The 20,868-nt window shown below is 31.3% G+C and overlaps 1 protein-coding gene across 2 annotated transcripts in view; it reads left to right on the forward strand.

The window, feature by feature from the left end:
• LOC120335853 (basement membrane-specific heparan sulfate proteoglycan core protein-like) overlaps positions 1–20,868 on the forward strand; it is a 64,713-nt gene that overhangs the window by 38,343 nt on the left and 5,502 nt on the right. For both annotated transcript variants that reach the window (XM_039403469.2, XM_039403470.2), the window contains exons 36-61: positions 3,406–3,531; positions 4,255–4,404; positions 4,516–4,667; positions 5,212–5,341; positions 5,823–5,977; positions 6,569–6,703; positions 7,541–7,667; positions 8,110–8,241; positions 8,976–9,104; positions 9,377–9,517; positions 10,114–10,269; positions 10,715–10,840; positions 11,096–11,217; positions 11,436–11,586; positions 12,078–12,214; positions 12,517–12,640; positions 13,822–13,940; positions 14,099–14,237; positions 16,038–16,156; positions 16,498–16,642; positions 17,126–17,304; positions 17,740–18,010; positions 18,589–18,834; positions 19,116–19,274; positions 19,785–19,849; positions 20,213–20,423. In XM_039403469.2, the coding sequence (XP_039259403.2) occupies positions 3,406–3,531; positions 4,255–4,404; positions 4,516–4,667; positions 5,212–5,341; positions 5,823–5,977; positions 6,569–6,703; positions 7,541–7,667; positions 8,110–8,241; positions 8,976–9,104; positions 9,377–9,517; positions 10,114–10,269; positions 10,715–10,840; positions 11,096–11,217; positions 11,436–11,586; positions 12,078–12,214; positions 12,517–12,640; positions 13,822–13,940; positions 14,099–14,237; positions 16,038–16,156; positions 16,498–16,642; positions 17,126–17,304; positions 17,740–18,010; positions 18,589–18,834; positions 19,116–19,274; positions 19,785–19,849; positions 20,213–20,423 (3,846 nt within the window). The remainder of the gene's footprint in view (positions 1–3,405; positions 3,532–4,254; positions 4,405–4,515; positions 4,668–5,211; positions 5,342–5,822; positions 5,978–6,568; positions 6,704–7,540; positions 7,668–8,109; positions 8,242–8,975; positions 9,105–9,376; positions 9,518–10,113; positions 10,270–10,714; positions 10,841–11,095; positions 11,218–11,435; positions 11,587–12,077; positions 12,215–12,516; positions 12,641–13,821; positions 13,941–14,098; positions 14,238–16,037; positions 16,157–16,497; positions 16,643–17,125; positions 17,305–17,739; positions 18,011–18,588; positions 18,835–19,115; positions 19,275–19,784; positions 19,850–20,212; positions 20,424–20,868) is intronic.

Raw genomic sequence — 20,868 nt, forward strand, 5'->3', positions numbered from 1 at the left:
CTGCACTACCAATAAATTTTCAGTTACCAGTGAAATCAATTTCAATGTGCACTATGTTTCCAGTTTATTGTAAAATATTTGACTTTGACAAAATGACTTTCAAAAGTGGCTCATTTTATAGACTGCTGAACTAGTTATGAAAACCGATTGTATATTTAACTGCATTACACCATTTCATTAAATTTTTTAATGTAGCCTATTGCATGTGCCATAACACATGATAATTGGAATGTCACATTTGCACCATGTTTTTATTAACAATGTGTGATAAAATGGCAAATTGCTAATTACACATTATTTCATTAAATGCTCTGTTGAATAAGTGGTAAAAAAATGGGATGGAATATTTTAATACTTTTTGTCATTATCTTACTAGATTTTCAATCTAAACATTCTTGATTGCCAAAAATGCTATTCAAGTTTATGTATAATATACTTGACTGAAATATATTTTGTATAAAGGTGTCTCCGATAAATGATAAATGTATAGTCCAAAATCTAGTGCTTGAATATTTCAGTTTGTTTACAAATTTTTCTGTGATAATGCATTTTTCATTAAAAAATATGTGCATTTCAATATCCTAACCTCCAAAAACCAGGAATGTACATACATGAGGATGATTTTCTTTCAAAATAGGCAGTCTAAATGCTGTTTTGGACATTAATTTTGTGTATTTTCAGCATATTATCGTTTCCTGTTTTCTTTTTTTGAATATTTGCGTACTAACAAAATTTTGCACGCAGCTTGGTGCCCACACAATTAATTAATCTTTTCACAATTTCAATTATGCTTTGCAGCATGTACTAATTATTTTCTGCCAATCTCTTTTCTGCATGCAATTTATAAAAATTAAATTAAAATATGTAATTCATGCCACACTGAATTGTAGAAACACACAGACTACTCAAATGCAATTTTATTTCAATAAGAAATTAAACCTTATGGTTAGCATTTTCAGGAACCATATTTTATATATACGATAATATTAAATAATAACAGCATAAATCTGTGAATAGATCATTCACACATTTATCTACAAATCTGTATCTATCAAATATCTACACCAGTTCAAAAAATAATTTTCCAGTTTTTTTGTTAATGATAGTGATACGCATGTTACATTCATAACATTTTGATATTTGCATGAATGCATGTGCATATTGCTCGAGTATTTGAGATTAGAGTTTCCAGATCATTATGTAAATTTTACTTTCAATTTGGCTTTTCATTTGAGAGATCAGGTTATTGATTAGTTGACTCTGGTATAAGATCAGTGCTTTGTTTTACGAATTAATGGTGGTAACAAGTTGTGATTTAAACAAGCTTTAGGCAATCTATAATGATAAAATAAATCAGATATAGTTCTGAATATGCTGTGTTGGCCTTCATCTGGTGTTTTGCTCGGTGTCCTAATTTACAAATGTTATGAACATTATACAAAATAATTTTGATTTTGTTCTAAATTGCTAAAAAAATAACAGCAAAAGTTACAAATTCTGTGTCACACTTGTAAAACTAAAATGCGCTACAGTTCATTTACACATTTGTTTACATTTATGATATTCTGCACACAGAACATTTATATGAACACATAATTAGTTCACTACAAAATTGCCTCAAACGTATTAGCACAGTAGCTTAATATTCAATTTACATACTTGATTTTCATCCTAAGCAATCACTTACTGCGATCAATTTTTGTGAAACGAATACGAAACCAAGATAAATTAATTTCAAATCTATAGTTGTATATTCATTTTATAGGTCAAATAAGACAAACAAGAACACTTATTCAAATTAATGTCCCTTTTTGATTGTAAATGCTATAAAATATTTATAAATAAATCTGGCTGAAAGTTTTAGAGAATCAATTATTAAAAAAATTCCTTCAAATCTGAATTTGAAATTCCAGAAAAAATATTCATTTTTCTTTGTTTGATTCTTATTTTGTGTAAGAGAATATGATTCAAAAACTCAGATATTTTCTTTGTTTTGTTGCTGGATTGATGTACCTTGATTCATTTTATGATTTTTTCAATTTGAAACAATATAAATGATTCATTATAATAAAAATAGATTCACTAAATTGTGGGCAAGATTTAGTGAAACAAAATGGTGAAAGAAAATTATAATTTCATAGCAATAAAATCAGCTTATGCTTGCTCGCTTATAAAAATTAATTTGTCTGCGCTCACATTATGAAAGGAATGCTACTGCGGATTAATTCAATATTTTTTATATAATAATAGCGCTTCAATTATTGCTAATTAATCACTGCCATGCAATACCAATTGTATTTTATTTCCTTATTTTCGCTTATCCTCATTTCGCTTTATAGTTTTGAATTTTTTTTTGGCTTTTTATTTTATTTACACATTCATGTATACAAAACATAATAATTTAAGTGCAACTTCATTAGAGGCGTAAAAACATTACAAAAGTTAGAATTAAAAAAAGTATTTTAGTTCATAAATAAGTTGCTCATTTGTAATTGAATGTAATGTCGCGGAATTATTAAACAAGCATTTAACTTTGAGATTTTTGCAATACTTAGATTGAAGTTGATGTTTTTATTACCGGTAAATATAGATATTCATAACACACTATTATATGTAACAATTTTTCGATTACAAATGATAAATGATTATTCAACTGTTGCATATGCAACTCACTTTATGTATTATTCAAGAAATAAAGTTTGACAAAACTTAACTTGTTTTTTCTTTTGCTTAGTGGGTTGCAATACACCGAGCTTACACCAGATAATATTTGTATTACAGTTTAGCTATATGTTGATTGAATATTTGGAATACCTTGAGTGTTTTTTATGATTTTAGAAAATTTGAAGTAATTAGACTATTAATGAACATCCACCAGTTTTATTATTTCTGACAAATTGTTCACAGCAACACAACCTAGATACTAGGATATGATGGCATTCAGAGAATTCAGTCAGAATTTTGAAAAAGTGCAAAAAAAATATACAGATGTAGGTAGATGTGAGTTGGCAGTGTAAGGGATAGATATTTTAGATCTATTGCTGAGATTTAAAGAAATATTATTTATAGTTACCTGAATTTGAAACAACATTGGGTTTTTGCAATCTATATATTTTAGTACAGAAGTGATCGGAATTACAAAACAACAGTTTAATGTAAAATTTAACAAGAGGGATAGGTGTTTGAGAATCACCTTATAAACTTTATTCAGATTATGCTGGAATAGATAAGATTTTCCATTGGTGATTAGAAACCAAACAGAATAAACTATTTCTGGAAAATGGTAGTGCATGACTCTTCAATTGCATGTGTGTTCAGATGACATCATGTTTCAATCTTTTATTTATATAATTAAACCAACTTATTAATGAACCAAATCAATATCGTTCCATGATATTAAATTAGATTCAAGTGCAGTCCGGCCCTCTGTTACAATTGAGCCAGCAAGACAAGTTATACGAGAAGGAGATGAAGCTCACTTTAGATGCACTGCTGATGGAACGCCACCAATTAGCATTGAATGGAGGCCATGTGAGTAATTTTATTTTTAGGCTTTCCTTTTTCAGTATATTGCCATAGTAGTGTAATATTTTAATTTTATATTTTTATTACTGTATAAAGGTGTTGTTGTGCAAAGAATAGTTTTTTATTTTGATATATTTCTGTCAAAATGCATATGACCATATATATGCTCCTCTAAAATGCTATATTTTTATTTATTATAAATTGGTTTAACAGATGCAATTTATATATGTATTTGTTGTGGCCTGTTTTTTAAAGATACTTTTTTTTGGTACATTACTTAGGTATCCTTTTTTATTAATATTTCTCTGTTAAAATGCTTATGACCATATATATACTCCTTTAAAATGCTATATTTTTTATTTAATATAAATTGGTTCAACAGCTGCAATTTTATAAAGATATTTGTTGTGGTCTGTTTGTTTATAGATACTTTTTCTGATGCATTACTTAGGTATTCTTTTTTAATAATATTTATCTGTCAAAATGCATATGACCATATTATACTCCTCTAAAATGCAATATATTTATTCAAAATAAATTGGTTCAACAGCTGCAATTTTATGTAGATATTTTTTGTGGCCTGTTTGTTTATAGATATTTTTCCTGGTACATTACTTAGGTAACAGAATATATTTAACTGAAATAAGGAAAATTCATGTAATAGAGAAGTAACTAAACATTCCTTATCACAGAATTGAATATTCTACCATTTTTACATTATCAATTCAGCTGCTGGCGAGAAAATGCCTGAAAAGGCTGAAGTGGTCAATGGAGAATTATACATACCATCTGTATCTATGGACAATTCAGCAGTATTCTATTGCAGAGCATCAAACCCACAAGGATTTGCTGAAGCAACAGCATTATTGGATGTTACAGGTACTGATTCCAGATAGTAGATGCAATATTGTAGGATAAAACCAAATTTTATTTGACCATAATAAATTCTGAATTTGGGAAATGTGGGTAATTTTTTTAACTCTCTTATAGCTGTTGGAGGGCCACCAGTGGTCACAGTGATTACACCTGAACAAGTGTATGCAAAAGAAGGAGAAAACATTGACATGAGATGCACAGCTACTGGTCGTCCTAGACCATTGTTTTCTTGGAGAAGATTGGGTAGGCCTGGACTACCAGGAAATGTGAGTACTGTAAAAATTAAAGAATTTCCCATGCAATGCTTAAATAAATGTTCATTTGTATGACAAGGTCTTAGCTGAGCAACAGTCTTGCAAAATAAATCAGCAGACAAGCATGACGCAATGAAATGCTGCCATATTTAATAAAAAAGTAAAAGTTTTTAGTAAAAAAATTGGGTCTTGCCAAACAAAATAGAGGCTTCAGCCATCTTAAAGTATGGAAAATTTTAATGGGCCTCCAGAAGTATGTGCACCAATATATGGGTAACTAATTTTGTATGCCTACTTTACATCAATTTGTGTAGAAAAGATGGAAGCTTATTCACTCGGCTAACACAGACAGTCCCCGAATTCGTAATAGAACTAAAAAAAGGAAAATCAGAATAAAATTATGGCCTAACCCATAAGTTACTATATATACTAACTCACAAAAATCAGTTGAATCATAAACCTTGGGTTGGGTTTTTAATTTATGATTGATTCACAAACACTGAATTGTGATGCACTTGTACAAGTTTCCTGATAAATATTACATTTTCAAATCTAGGCTGAACCCAGAGGAGGAACACTTCAGATCATCAATGTTCAAGTAAGCAATCGTGACACCTATGTTTGTACTGCAAGAAATGTATTTGGAGAAGATTTTGGCACAATTACAGTTAATGTTACTTCTTCCAGTAAGTATTGAACCACTGTTACAAAGTATTATTACACAGAACATTGATATGGAACTAATTCAGATTGCTAGGTCATGACAATTTTGAAACATGAATAGAGAGTGTTTCGTTTTGTCAAACCAAGAAAACAATATATGCAGACCTATATGATTATCGAATAAACAGATGCTTTCGGTACATGACTGGGGGGCAATGATACGAATAGCATAAAATTGTACTTTACATCATATTAATATTTTGTTACCAATTTTGCACAAAATTTAATTGACAGATTAATTAAATGGAATCCTAACCATTGCTTGTTGTTCAATAAATAGATATTATTGTATTTGTATTTTATATTTGTCATTTTAGCAATAAGCAGTACAAGTTGACATTGTTTTTATGCATTTACAGATTTTGATTGCTATTTTCGATGACAAGACGAATTCAAACTATGTACTGATTTATGTATAATTCTCTTGTTACATATTTTGTTCAGCTATTGTAGAGAAACCCATCTGCAAAACTGACCCAGAATCATTGACAGTCTATGTTGGAGCAGATACATCAGTTACATGTGTACCAAAAGGTGATCCTGTACCTACTGTAACATGGGCCAGGTCAGATGGTCGAAGACTTCCACCTAATGCCAGAGTAAGTTGGATTTTGTGTAGGATGATTATAACAATTTGTATTAGTACAAAGTATGTAATACCATTAATTTAACTAGTCTTTTGTGTTTGTTTTCACATTTTGGGAAGAACATAATGCTTGCTACAATTCAACTTTAAACTTTTTGCTGATTCAAAGTTGCTATCCTATTTAAGAAGTCAATTGAGTAAATATGGAATAAGATTTTCATATTTGTCCTGTCGGAAAAGAAACTCTATAAGACAGCCTATTCATATGGCAAACGACTGTTATAGTACATGATTGGAAAATGGGGGTTTAACCAGTTATTAGATGCATGAGCTTGATGGCAGAGGAAGCTGTAATCAACCAGCAGTTACATGAATCTCTCTTCGATGGCAAGAAATCGGCCAACCGCCGAGCTGATGTCATGAAATTAGAACACGATATCATACAACATTTTTAAAATTGGTCAAAATGAGTTGAGACATGATGCATCTTAACTACCCATGTTAATTCCAATGAGTTGTAATATAAAAAAAGATGAATGTCTTATTTGTGTGTAACTGGCTCATTTTATCCCTCTCGTCTAATTATCATCATTTTAATATTTAGGTCATTGGTAACAAACTATATTTCCGCAATGTTACAATTTCTAATGCTGGAAAATACATGTGCATTGCGACAAATTCTGGAGGCACAACAAGGAGTGAGATGTCGATTACAGTAGAAGACAAAAGTCTTCCAAAGGTAATGTAGCTTTAACATTAAAGTAGTAATTGTGGATTATCAAGCACAAGTATATGATTTATCATCATGTGAAGTCATATAAAGTAGTCCTTTATAATCTGCATCCAATGTACCGTAGTTATGATCTCCAGCTTGAGCTTGCTATTGGCACAGAGCCATATTCTTCTTCTTCTTTTTCATATTAATGAGCATTTATTATTCAAATGATATTTTTTGATTATATTTCTCTGTTACTTTTGAAGGATTAAATTTGTATAATTTTTTGGTTCTTTCCCTCTCAAAAATCAGCCAACAAGTGTTGCTGACCCGATGACTGTAACAGTTCTTCGGGCGCCCCCTCATTAATTGCTATGAATTTTTTACATTATTTATTATGTGTATAATTACATATTTTATTTTAATGCCATCATACACTTTTGACACTTCTTCGTGCATTGATTCTTGCATGATGGAAATAAAATGTCCTAATCTAAATCTATGACGGAACAAGTAAAATATATTGTTGTAATTTTTTATGTACCGGTATGTTTTTTTATGTACGTAAGTGTACATAACACACTATAAACGGTTATGAAATGAATTCTGTTATAAAGTCCTTTCGAATTGCAAAGGGAATTTATCAGTATCATATATAGTTTGTTGACCCCCTATAGGTGTTAGGTGTTATGAATAAAGAAAAAATTAAATGTCCAGGAATAAAAATCGGCTTAAGATATATTGAGAACTGATTTCATAACAAAATTGAAATTGTAATGATACTTCATGAACACCCTGTACATTCAAATTATATAATTCGTATCATTAGCTGTGCGAACAAAAATTTTCATTTTTTTATAGGTTGAGATTTTACCAAGAAATCAGCAACGAGTAGAGATTGGTCAGTCAGCCAGTTTTACATGCAGACCCACGGCTGGACATCCAGTGGAAGTGACCTGGAGTAGAACTGACAGAAAACCATTTACAAGTAAATTTCAAATAATTCACAGAATTATTTTTTCTACGAATTAGTCTGTGAAATCCCCGTTGCTGATTTTTATTTTATTCTTTTTCAACCATGTAATTTCTTATTCTTTCAAACTTATGTGCAAACCAAGAAAACACCCGCACGATAAAAAAAGATGCTGATATTAAATGAGAGCTGGAACTACACAAAACATCTTATAAGATTTGCTGTTCAGCAAGGCATGCCCCAGACTGAATAATTTTATGTTGTTGCTTTGGTTTTCTCATTGGCATTTGTATATTTGGAATATACATAAAGCTGATAAAAATAAAGCAACCAAACAAATAAATACACCTAATATACTTGTACTTAAATTAGAATATAAAATACTATGACTTTGTGTAGGTAATTTTATCTCTTATACCTTTGAGATTATTCAGTTTATATACTCTTTTGTTTATAGAACGCACCAGTCTGGGTGATGGTGGAGTCATAACATTCACTAATGTTACTCAAGAAGATGGAGGAAGTTATGTCTGTATTGCTAGAAATGTTGTCGGATTTAGAGAAGTTGCAACTTTACTTAGTGTTATTCGTGAGTACTACATTATAACAGAAATTCATTAGCAAATTTGTTAAAGATGTTTATTGGTTTTATTAACATGGCTCCAATTAAATGTGAAATAGTCAAGAAGCCTCTATTACAATTGGCACACTTTTGAATTTTTTCGATTGTATATTGTATTAAACTTTTTTTTTGTTTTCCTCATCAAATTTGTTTGCTGCTGTGTTTCTCAAAGTATCTTTGTTCAAATTCGCATTGAAATTTTTATTTGCATTCACTGATTTCTCATCGAAACGATTGAGGTTTTTTTTTCATTTTAATTTTAGTGATTAGAACACAATTTTATCACAAATGCTGACAAGATACTTCATGTATATGTTTTATTTAGTTCAGAAAAGAAATGACTCCAAGATGCATAATTTTGATAACACAATAGGGACAAAACTTTTATTAACATTTAAAAAAGATAAATTCCTATTTATATTAGCACACTGTTATAGATCTAGTCTTGAAAATGAACATAATTGATGGACTAAAAATTATTTCTTATTGAAATAATTATTAACAACAATCTTTCAATGTTTCCAATTAATTAATACAATTATGTTTTATGCACAAACAACATTTTTCAATAATTAGGTCTGGTTTTTAGAAAAGAAAAAATAATTTTAACTACAGTATCTTTTTATGCCTTACTGTATGGCTTGATCCATGTTTGAAGTAAATGAAACAGCAAAACATTTTATAGTTCAAATTTTATTCAGAAAAACCAACAATTTCTATTGAACCAACATCGAATGTATATTTAGGGAGAGAAAGTTCAGTATTATTAAGATGTAATGCTGATGGCATACCAGTACCAAATGTTGCATGGAAGAAAGTCTATCTGTTTGGTAAGATTTAATTATGCAGGATAATTTTGATCTATTAGAACATTTCTTTGATCAATTTCTATTTCATATAATATGATACATTGCCTTGCATACATTGCAACTGTCTCACTGTCAATTAAACTAATGTATAAATCCCTACTACATGCTAAAATATTTTTTCGATGAAGTTTTAGTATACAATGAATCCTCTTGAGGTTGTTGAAACACACCACACACACACACATAATTTAATTCTTAATTTTCAACACAATAACACTTTTGTAACCAACCAGGTCAACAAATCATTCTCACTCACTACAAGCGACATTCAAATGAAATTCGTGTTCGTGCAAATGATATTACTGATTCTGCAACTTATATGTGTATTGCTGCAAGTGCTGCAGGAGATGCTCAACAAAAAGTAACAGTAACAGGTTAGTCATTCAAATCTATATGTTTCAATTTTTACTTTTGATTACATATCATAATTTTGATTAATGTTGTTGTTGATAGGAGGCTGAAACATCATTTTGAACTTCTTTATTCAAACTGAATTTAGTTTTGTAATTAGTAATACAAGTTGTTCATATAGTCTAGGAATTTTTGCAAAAGGAATTAATTGACCCCATGTAGAGTATGTTGGCCTCTATAGATGTATTTAAACAAGTATGTAAATATGTATGATAACAAAAATGTAAATATAAACTGATAAAAAACAAAAACGAAAAACTGGTTGAGATATAATTGAGTACTGACTTCATATCAACTATAATGGGACTTTATAAACACACAGGGTTTGTATTTTAGTCCAATATAATTATTTGGTTGATTTCATAAATGCATGTAAATTTATTACCCTTGTTTCTTCTTGGTCATCTTGTTTCCTGACAAATTAAAAACCTTTTTGATGATTATTTATTTGTTAAAATTTTTTATATCAAAAAGGTATTAATATAACTAAAGATATTTCAATGCTAGTGAAATATCATAAATAAAAACAAGAATACTAAGAGTCTTAATCAAATTTTAGTTGGCGAAAAGGAAACTGTCATCACTCCATTTGCATCTGTGGAAAAAACAATTGTTTCTGGTAAATTATCAACAAAAGTACAATTAAGATGTGGAGCAAGTGGTCACCCAACACCCCAATTGGAATGGACTAAAAAAGATGGTCAACTTCCATCAGGTTTTGTGACATTTATTTTGTCTCTTACTGTATAGGATATGATATGATTTACATAAGTTGATCAGACGGCTTAATCATATGGTGAACCACAGCATTTTTGTTTGATTACCAGATCATGTTGTGTGTTGTGTATGGGATTAGTTAGCCAGTTGACTGTTTTTCGGAAGCATGGACTTGTATCTGTGCCCTATCATGTCAATGTTAATTTTAAAACTGTCTAATAATTAGAGCGTTTGTGTATTGAATTTCTTCCGACATGTGTGTGGTCAATATATAGCATGTTGAGAAAAAATGATTTTTTTTGTGTACATTTGTTCATTGGAAGTTTTAATCATAGTTTCTCAGCACAAAAAATAGAATTTGTAGTTAATTTATCAACTGTGGCATAAATGTGAGTTTTTTTTAATCTATTTACTAGAGCAAACTGAAATGTTTGCATTTACAGGAAGCACACAAGAAAATGGAGTTTTAACTATAGCAAAAACAACAGAAGATAGTGCTGGTCTCTATGTCTGTACTGCTTCAAATGATGGTGGAATTAGTACCGCTGAGTCGACTTTAGAAATCCTGGGTATTTGTTTATTTATGATTTTTTTTTTCATATGACAAATCCAAGAAACAGTTTCATTTTTGTAATTTTAATTTTGCCTCATAATTTTATAAGATTCATATACATCAATGTGTTTAAATTTTTGTGTAAAGTGATGGATCGACTGCATACTTGTTGATTTGCTTCTATCAGTATTTATAGAATAGGATTTTTAAATTTAGTAATGGTATTCGATAAATAGACTGTGTGACTTAACCGGCTGATTTTTCTCTTAAGTTGCCCCTAAGTTGGAGATATCACCACCAGGAGCTGTAATTTATGTGGCAACAGGACAATCTCAAGTTATTACATGTTCTGATTGTGAAGGAAGCCATCCTATCTCGTATAAATTTAGCAAGGTAATCAACAGAATAGCTAGCTAATTCTTGTTTATGTGAATTATATATGGTTTTAAAAAGTGTATCAGGGATGGTCAAAAAGTGGATTTGGAATATTCTTTAAAAATGGTATTGGAGGCAGTGCGTGCATTGGGCAATATTTTATATGTCGCTCTTTAAAAGGAAAAGGTGCCACAATCATCAAAACACTTTCTTTATCCAATTTTTTTTTTTTCCAGGTTACGGGTCAAATATCTGAAAATATAGTCGCTTCGGGAGATGTTCTTCACGTTATATCTTTTGATCCAAACACAGATTCTGGTGCTTATACTTGTACTGGGTCCAATGCTGCAGGAACTGGTACTGCTGAAGTTACTCTTTTACCTTTAGGTGAGTTGATTTGATAAAATGAAGGAATATTTCAGAAATTCTTTAGGTTTTTAGATGGAAGAGACTTAATCATAGATTGTTTAGTAACAGTAACACTTGAGTAACAGTCATAAAACCCTGTTATATTTACACTATCTTGATGGAATATTTGGAATAGTATATTTTTGTATAATGTTATTCAAAGAAATGGACTTTTATTTTAAAACCAACATATTAGGTTATAGTTGGTTTAATATTTATTCACTCACGAAGCATATCAAAATTATTTTCAATAATCTGTTTTGTGCCTTACATAAACCCATTATTACAATGTGTACTTTGTGATCCTGTGACAGTTTTTTTTAGCAAAGAATGACTTATGCACCATGCATATGGTATGCAATTCATGAGAAGTACAAATTCTTACAAAAATGGGTATTATCATCCTCTCTAGCCTCTGTGCATTAATTGGTTTACTAAATGACAATTAAAACAATTATATACTTTACTAGAATCTCCGATGGTGGATGTGGAATCACCCAAAATAACTGTAAACACTGGTGATCTTATTAAACTTGATTGTGCATCTGGCAACAAGCTTGATGATTTGACTTGGTCAAAATCAGATGGAACAGTTAATAAAACACGGGTATATACTTAAATTTTCCTTACTTTAAGCTGTTGTAATAAAAGAAGCAAATACAAGATCCTAAAATTGTGTTTTATTGTAATCCTAAACAATTGATTAATAATATTTAGTTACATATTTTACTTTTCAATGAAGAAAAGTGGGGGAGTAGGCTATTATTTATATCCAAATTATATTAAAAGGAAACATTGATATTATAAGACTTCGTCTCACAATTAGGTGTGGTGATGGTTATGAACAGTTGAATAGCAGTACACAAATGTAAATCTCCAATTTTATTATGCCTAAATATGTGATTTCAGGGTTCTCAAGCCAATGGTTTACTTCGAATTGTTAATGCTCATGTAACAGATGCTGGAAAATATGTTTGTACTGCTTCGAACGCAGCTGGAACTTCAACTAAATCAGTTACTGTAGTTGTGCAAGGTATTTTGATGAATAAATTATTTGTTTTAGTTGTAAAACTATTTTATTGTATATTCCTATAGACATTTTTTGGGTTCTATTATTCTCGGCAGACTCGAATCCTGTAGGGGATTATTATGTGCGAGAGGATTGCTGGACTCATCGCGCCGCAGGGTGGTTCACATGACCTCTGGTCGGTTTTGGCTTCCTGCACCACCAAGTCCATGCATCTGAAACAAATAACTGGCTAACCCCAGACCCAACATGGACTGGTAACCGGTTGGAAGGTCGTGCTCCGCTATACGATCAAGCTGTCTTATCGACTTTCCTCTCTCTGGGATAAATATGTAAATCCTATTCGCTTAAAATTATGGTCAGAAAATGATACTTATTTGAGTGAGAATATGGAAGTCTTAATACTAGATAAAAATATTTAAATATCTGTCTATAAAAATATCTAAGATAGAAAATACAAGAAGGTTCTGCAGTTCAATACACAATATCCTCGTACCCTCTGAAAAAATACAGCTATGAGCAGTTTTTCCCTATAAGGTGTGCGCGCGCACACAGCTTTCAGAGGCTGCGCATACGCATAGATTTACTGCGCACAGACGTATTTCGATGTAATGTAACGATGTGCTCGGTTGGCAGGTTGAGAAAGTTTGTTGTTGGCCCACTTATTACCCGGTTAGAACGCCAAAATTTCTTCATTGGTTTCAAAATTTCTGCGCACTACAACAACTACAAAAAAACTACAAAAAATTAGAGAGAACATTGGCTATGAGGAACAAATAACAATACTTTCTTATACTACATTGTTAAGTATTATTTTTCATAGCCATATTTATCTAGGGGGTATAACAATATTGTGTATTGACTGCGGACCCTATCTCCTTGTCTACTTCCTTATTTTGATCTGTATGTGGCCGTTGACACAAAGATGCATCAACAGAATAGTTTTAAAGTGATGAATAAAAAAAAAGTGATCTCTTTCCAAACAGCTGTTAAATCAAGTTATATTTTATTTTGTCTGAAGAAGTAGACTGTCATCTAACAAAAAGTTAACTAATATACTCAGTAATTTGTGGATAGATATTATTTTATTCTTGTTTATATTTTTAGCCGTATATTTTATTTTCTATACTCACTGATAAAAATGGCTTCACTAACATTCTGACAAATTCTGTTTTGTATATATTCAGAGTATCCAACAGCAATTCTAACAGTATCAAAAAATCCAGATGAAATCAGAGTTGGAGATACTTTTTATTTATCATGTGATGCTCTTGGTAGTCCCAAGCCTGAAGTCACAATAACAAAGGTACAATAACTACATTTTTAAATAACTTTGCTGGTTGAGTGGATTAATCATTACCTAACTATTGTTGCATTATTGCTGGAAAAAAGAATATATTCAATCTAAATTATTGACCATATTTTGACAATGATCAAAAAAAAACTTTAATAATGAATTTACAGGATGGGTTAGAGCTTTTGACCGTTGTTGATGGCATGTATTCCATTGATTCCGCAACATCGTTTGATGCAGGAAAATATTCATGCATTGCATCTAATGTAGCTGGTACTTCAACAGATGATATAAATATTGTTGTACAAGGTTTGAAATATTTTTGTTTTGTGAATTTGTCAGTTGAACTATTTTTCCTATGTGTCACATCATACTTTTTGAACTACGGCAGTTAGCGTATTATGCATTATAAATATGCTTGGCATTGTACCCAGCGTGTGTTCACAGATTTGAATCCTTTGGGGCGAGGGTCGGCAAACTTTTTGCACTTCTTGGCGGGAAGAAGCACATATTTTTAGAAAGTTAAAAACCGAACGGATGGCTGATAAATCACAATTTTCTCACACAAATCAGAAGTTGAAATTTCAGATTTTAAACAGCGCTCGTGAACTCAAGTCAGTCGTCATAATCAACAGAAAAAAATTACAAATGACATTTAATGTGAGTGACAGTTGTTGTTGCATCACGCTTGATAGCGACACCAGGAGACACCCCGGATGAAGCCAGGATTGAAATATTTTTTATACAATGGGCATCACTAATACGAATTCTCAGCTTGTTCTTTGTGATGTTCATTTTTAAAAATAACTGTTTGCACACATACATACTTTCAGGCATTGAAGTGAATTTTTTCTTAGGATTTTAAAATTTGAATAAAGATTACCTCCAAGAAGATACTTTTATAAAAATCAAGCAGTGATACATCTCTCGAATAGAATATGGATTTTATTTTCTCATTGCATTGCATCTTAAAAAGCTTTATTCGAGTATTTTCTGCACCATTGAACGCTCTGCACTCAGCATTTTCCGTGTTTTGCCATTTGTCTAATTATAATCAAATTGTAGGCTTTTCATTAAATTGTTAGGGTATATCAATACTGTTATGAAAAGAATATAATCAACTCCTTGAGCTTGGATTATAAAACAAATTCATCATCAAAACCGCCGTTTTGTCGCTATAATTCAGTGAAGCGCTGCGGGCCAGATTAATATACTCCTTGGGCCACAGGTTGCAGACCCCTACTTTATAGGGGAAAATTATGTGCGATGGGATTGCTGGAATTCTCATCATCTTGTCCAACACTCCACCATTGCAAACATGTGGCTATATCCAGTGGTGGGATTCAAAATTTTTGTCAGCCGGTTCCATCACACAAATGTCATATTTTCAGCCGGTTCTGTCACAAAAAGTCATGTTTTTTTTCAGTAATGCTAACCGGTTCGCTGATCTCATAAAATTCTGTGAGATGGTTCTATAGAACTGGTGCGAACCAGCTGAATCCCACTACTGGCTATATCTACTAACCCAGGTCACCTTAAATATTTCCCCAAATTATTATTTCAAGCATTGTAGCTGAAGTGGGGAATACCTCAACAATTTTATGGTCTGATGACTTTTTAATATAATTTCAAATATTTGTCTATCCCTGAATATGTTAGGTAACTAATTTTCTATACAGTATAAAAGCTATACTCTCGACAAAACAGTAACTGAACTTCTCGATCTTTTTAGTTAGATATTAGATCCTTGGGTGTCGCTGCTTGATAACCAGCTTTGGTTTCTCACAGCTTCCCTTCCCTAGTTGAAATGTGTGATTTTCTTTTCGTATTTTGTGTAAAACTTACCTTTCTTACTGGTTGGAAAAAATACTTGACTTGATTTGGCTATTCATACATAGGAGCTGGTCGGTTACAGCTTTCTCCACCACTAAGTTCATACATCTCGAACAATGGGTAAACTATTCTGATCCCCAATATTTCCTGATGAGTAACAGAATTGCTTCATTCCATTGTACAACTCAAGAAGGCGTAGTTTTAATATATATTCGTATTTTTTTACACATATAATATTCTGTTTTGTGAAATTCCTTCTTACTATTTCTCCTTTAGAACCGCTGTCTTTGAGTATTATCCCTGAGATTGAAGTTTTTGAAACAAGGTCTGGTGAAGCACTTGCTATATCATGTGTTGTTACCGGCACTGATCTGCCAGTAACATGGACGAGACAGGTAAGTGAAAAAGGAAATAACATTACCATTCGTTTCTTACAATACATATCCTGAAAATATCAATGTCTCATAATATTGAAGTCTCTTAATATCATTGCCAGATCAATTAGTTATTATTTGGAAATCTTTGTTGTTATACAATTTTAGTAGGATAGGATTTACATATTTATCCCGGGGGAGAGGAAAGCCGATAAGACGGCTTATCCATATGGCGAACCACGGCCTCTCGTCCGGTTACCATTCCAAGTCGGGTTTGGGATTAGATTTACTGTATTGTTTGTTTTCGGAAGCATGGACTTGAAAGGAATTTTATATTTTTAATTCTACTTACTAAATTTCAGGGTAGAGAACTTCCTAAATCTGCTGTTGTGGCTGGTAATGTCATACAGATTGATAAAGTATCTTCAACCGACGGTGGAACATACATTTGCTCATCCGATCCTGAGGGAAATACTCTAGAAAAATCTATTGAAGTAAAAGTACATGGTAAGACGTTTTGTTATTCGTTGATGAAGTGGAAATTCTTGCTTGGTGAATTAATTTTTTTTTATTTGATTTCATTGTATATTCAAATTGTTTATAATATTTTGAAACTTGGTAAACTTTGCTTTACAACTTGTTCTCAGTGGAATTAGCTAGCTTCTTCATGATTAACTGCTCTTTGCTGGACCCATTTTTTTACTTTATTCTCAATCACTGATATGCAAAATTGATAGCACCTCATTGTACTTATCTTCCTACAATACACACTGCTATTCAGGAAATATTATCACCCTTTCTATAGCAATATTCGCCTTTCCCTTGTTTACAATTCTTCGGTGTTATGTCACGCTTGTGTTACTTGATTTTTGCGTAACCCTCACAAAAAGTTTCAACGAAATTAAATTAAGTAATCAATGTATTTATTACAAAATAATTCAGTTGTAATTTATGAATATTACAGCATATTTTGTATATTCCTATTTCCAGCATACATACCTTACTTCACACAATCACCAACCTCATATCTGAGTCTCACTGGAAATGAAGAGTTTTATCAAATTTTGAGAATAACTATTTCTTTCCGGCCTAACTCGGGAGATGGATTACTTCTTTATTCATTCGGTTCTGGAGGAGATTATATGAGTTTAGTTTTGATTAAAGGAAAGGTAAATCAAACTTTAAATTTTAGTTAGTTAATTTTAGTTAATTTTGTGAATTGAGTGCATGGTTAGGAGTATGATATTGTGCATATAGGATAATTGGTTATTTTGCACATCAGTGCAAGTTGACTTTTCATCTGTTACACGCATTTTAAGTGGACTTCCATGTTTTTTTTTCATTTAAAATATACTTTTACTATTTCTATGTCATTTTAGCTTAAATCTAAGCATTAGACTAGATCAATAACCAAGGTTTGATTGATTTCCTCTACCAAGAACATACTTTTATAAGCAGCTACCAATATCCTAAGAATATTGAATTTTTTTTCTCATTTTGTGTGTACTATACATATTGTATTACATCCAGCAGTAGTAGTTCATTATTTTAAATATTTTAAAATATTGAATGTTTAAAAGATATATTTTAATACATTTAAAAAGGTTGAATTCCGTTACAATGTTGGCTCTGGTGATGCTGTCATTGTCAGTCGAGATGTGGTACAAATGTCAGAATGGCACACCGTCACTATATCTAGACATGGTAATGAAGGACAACTCATCTTAGACAAGGATGAACCTGTATATGGAACTTCTGAAGGAAGCTTCCAAGCTTTAGATCTTGATCAACCTCTCTATGTTGGAGGTTATCCAAGAGATGGTCAAACTCTTCCTGATCATCTTCAATTTTTGGGAGTCGATGTTGGATTTTATGGTACCTTTTTTTGCTTTTTCAACTTGTGTCATAACATTTCAAACTCAATGTTTGTTAGTAATGTTCAAATGTTTGTTAGTAATACAAATGTGTTATGTGATGTTCAAAATGTGTTAAGTTATGTACAACATTATTACTATCAGCTGTAGACGCTATATGTGTTACCAGATGGTTTGATGGCACGTATTCACTATCTATTTCCATACAACACCTATTTACCTCTTTTGCTCCTCACCACCATATAAGCAGACACTAAAATCTAATGATATGTAGGGAGTTACTATTCATTTGACAGACCGAAAGTTCGCCATTTTCTACCCAATTTATTACACCCTGGGGGACGTGGGGGACGTGGGGGACATGGGATTTCAACCTGAAATGTGTATCTGCAATGCCAACTCAGTTGAATCAAACGACTTAACGGCCAAGCAATCTTGCCGACCAAAATAAATTTCCCACATTAGCCAATCTTAAAAATAAATATAGAATCCTATTATATTCATGTCGATATTTAATTTTTAATTTTTTTCAGGTTGGAATTAAAAGCCCTATCTTATTCAGAAACTTATTTATTATAGGCTGCATAAGTCAATTGATTATTGGAGATAATAATGTTGATATGGGAGCATCAGAACTCATTGAAGAGCAAGTTGGCATTCTACGTTGTAAGACATGTGGTGCTGGACCTGAAGAATCTCCTTGTCAGTATGATTCTGTCTGCACAGAAACTCACTCTACTATTAAAGGATATGCATGCGCTTGTTCTAAAGATTTTGTTGGGCCAGAATGCCAGTTTAGAAAAGAAGAAATTTGTGGTGATATAGGTATAGTCATATTTGCATTAAATTTCTTTTTATTCAGCATTGAAAGTCGAAGTGTTTTGCATGAAATTTTGCAAACAATTAGTCTGAATAAATTGTAGCATTGAACATACTATTTGAATATAAATATGATCTGTTTAGTTTGTTATACATTTCAATACATATTTATTTAGGATTAGATGAACTTTCAAATTCTGTGTTATTCACAAAAAATCTTTTCAAGCTTATTTTATCAGTGGTTTATGTCTTCATAATTGCATCGAAATAATATTTTCTGTAAACAGATGCATGTGGAGCATATGGATCTTGTACACCTGACTACGAGCGAGAACTGGGATACAGGTGTGAATGCCTACCTGGATATGGGGGACCAAAATGCCAAAATGAAGTTTTAGAACCGTTAAATAATGAAAATGAGAATCCAAGCGATGCACCTGAGACAGGTACTTTGATAATTTCAACATTTGGGAAAGTACTTGCTTTTTGAATTATGAAAGAAAGCCTCATCGCATAGTTCACTATATGAATATAATTGTGTGAAGATTTCCTAAAATATGATACATATGTATATGAAATGTGATGTCCACAGTATTTTTTTTTAAAATTGTAATTCATTTTATATGAATAGAGCTTCAGTTAGTCCAAAATGAGAAAAACATATAAGTTTACACCAGTCTATTTAAAGAGAATAGAATAAATAAAACTTCAAAATAAGGCTTGATGCAATGATTAAATACCATATGATTAAGTCGTCTTTTTTGCTTTCTTCTACCCTGGGATAAATCTGTAAATTCTATCCTATGACACAAAAAGTACCACCAATAACGTACACTGATTTTTTTTTCTCTCTTTTTAACTGTACATTTTTACTCAGTGATTATATGCTATGTTTATGTTCTAATAATATTACGCTTATCGTTCATGACCATATTTCTATGTATATTACATTTTAGATGACTTGCCAGATGATACATTGAATGGTGGAAATGTCATCCCCGAAGCTACTTCATTTTCCAAGGTAAACATTATGATGACTATTTTACAATAACAGTTACTATCAAATAAAACCATTCTGAAATGATATTTATTTGAGCTAGCTTCAAGATAACTTGTATCATAAACTCTTATTGTCATGTGTGACTGAAGTCAAATTTTTTTTCAAAACTTTTTTTTCTTCATTTTGATCATAAAGAAAATTTTATATTAGAAAATGTGTGTTTTAGTAAACAGAATAATATTAAGTGCAATATACTTGCCTTTATATGTAGCGTACCTTAGAAACCAAGTTCATGCGATAATTGCCTTACTGAAAAAATGCCTAATATCATTGAATCTTCCATGATCTTCTTTTTACCTCTCTTATCATCTTATTATTTACCAGGGATCATACATGGAACTTGGTGCTACCCATGATAACCTAAAACAGTTTGACGTCATGCTCAGGGTCAAAGTTCGAACTCTTGATGATGGGCTTATTTTGTACAATGGTGGAGCATTGAATGACAAAAAAAGGGACATTTCAGACAGCGATATTTTTGTTTCTCTGGCAATGAGAAATGGATCTCTCGAATTCAGATATAATTGTGGTTCAGGTTTGTTTTGTATGTTTACTGTTGTTACTGTCTTTTATTCAATTTAATTGGTTATATAAATATTATTAGTTTATTAGTTTCAAAATCTTAAAGTCATGCCATGTGAATGTTGCATAGATTTAGTCTTTGGTGTTTCTGATGTACAAGACATGCATCTTTGATGATTTATTTTTTATTTTTTTGTTTTTCTGTTAATTTTTAGTGATTTAATTCTATAATTTTTACCTCATTCCCTCTAAAAATCAGCCAACAGGTGTCGCTGGCCCAATGGCTGTCACAGTTTTTTGCGTCCCCTTATCGATTGCTATGAAAATCTCACTAGTATATTATATTACATTTTTTATTGCCATTATAAACTTTTGACAGTTTTTCGTGCTTTAATTTTTAAAGTGATTCTTGCATGATAGAAATAAAATATCTGAATCTGAATTTAATAATTAGCTCA

The sequence above is a fragment of the Styela clava genome, chromosome 2 (assembly GCF_964204865.1).
Source record: "Styela clava chromosome 2, kaStyClav1.hap1.2, whole genome shotgun sequence".
Classification (NCBI taxonomy): domain Eukaryota; kingdom Metazoa; phylum Chordata; class Ascidiacea; order Stolidobranchia; family Styelidae; genus Styela; species Styela clava.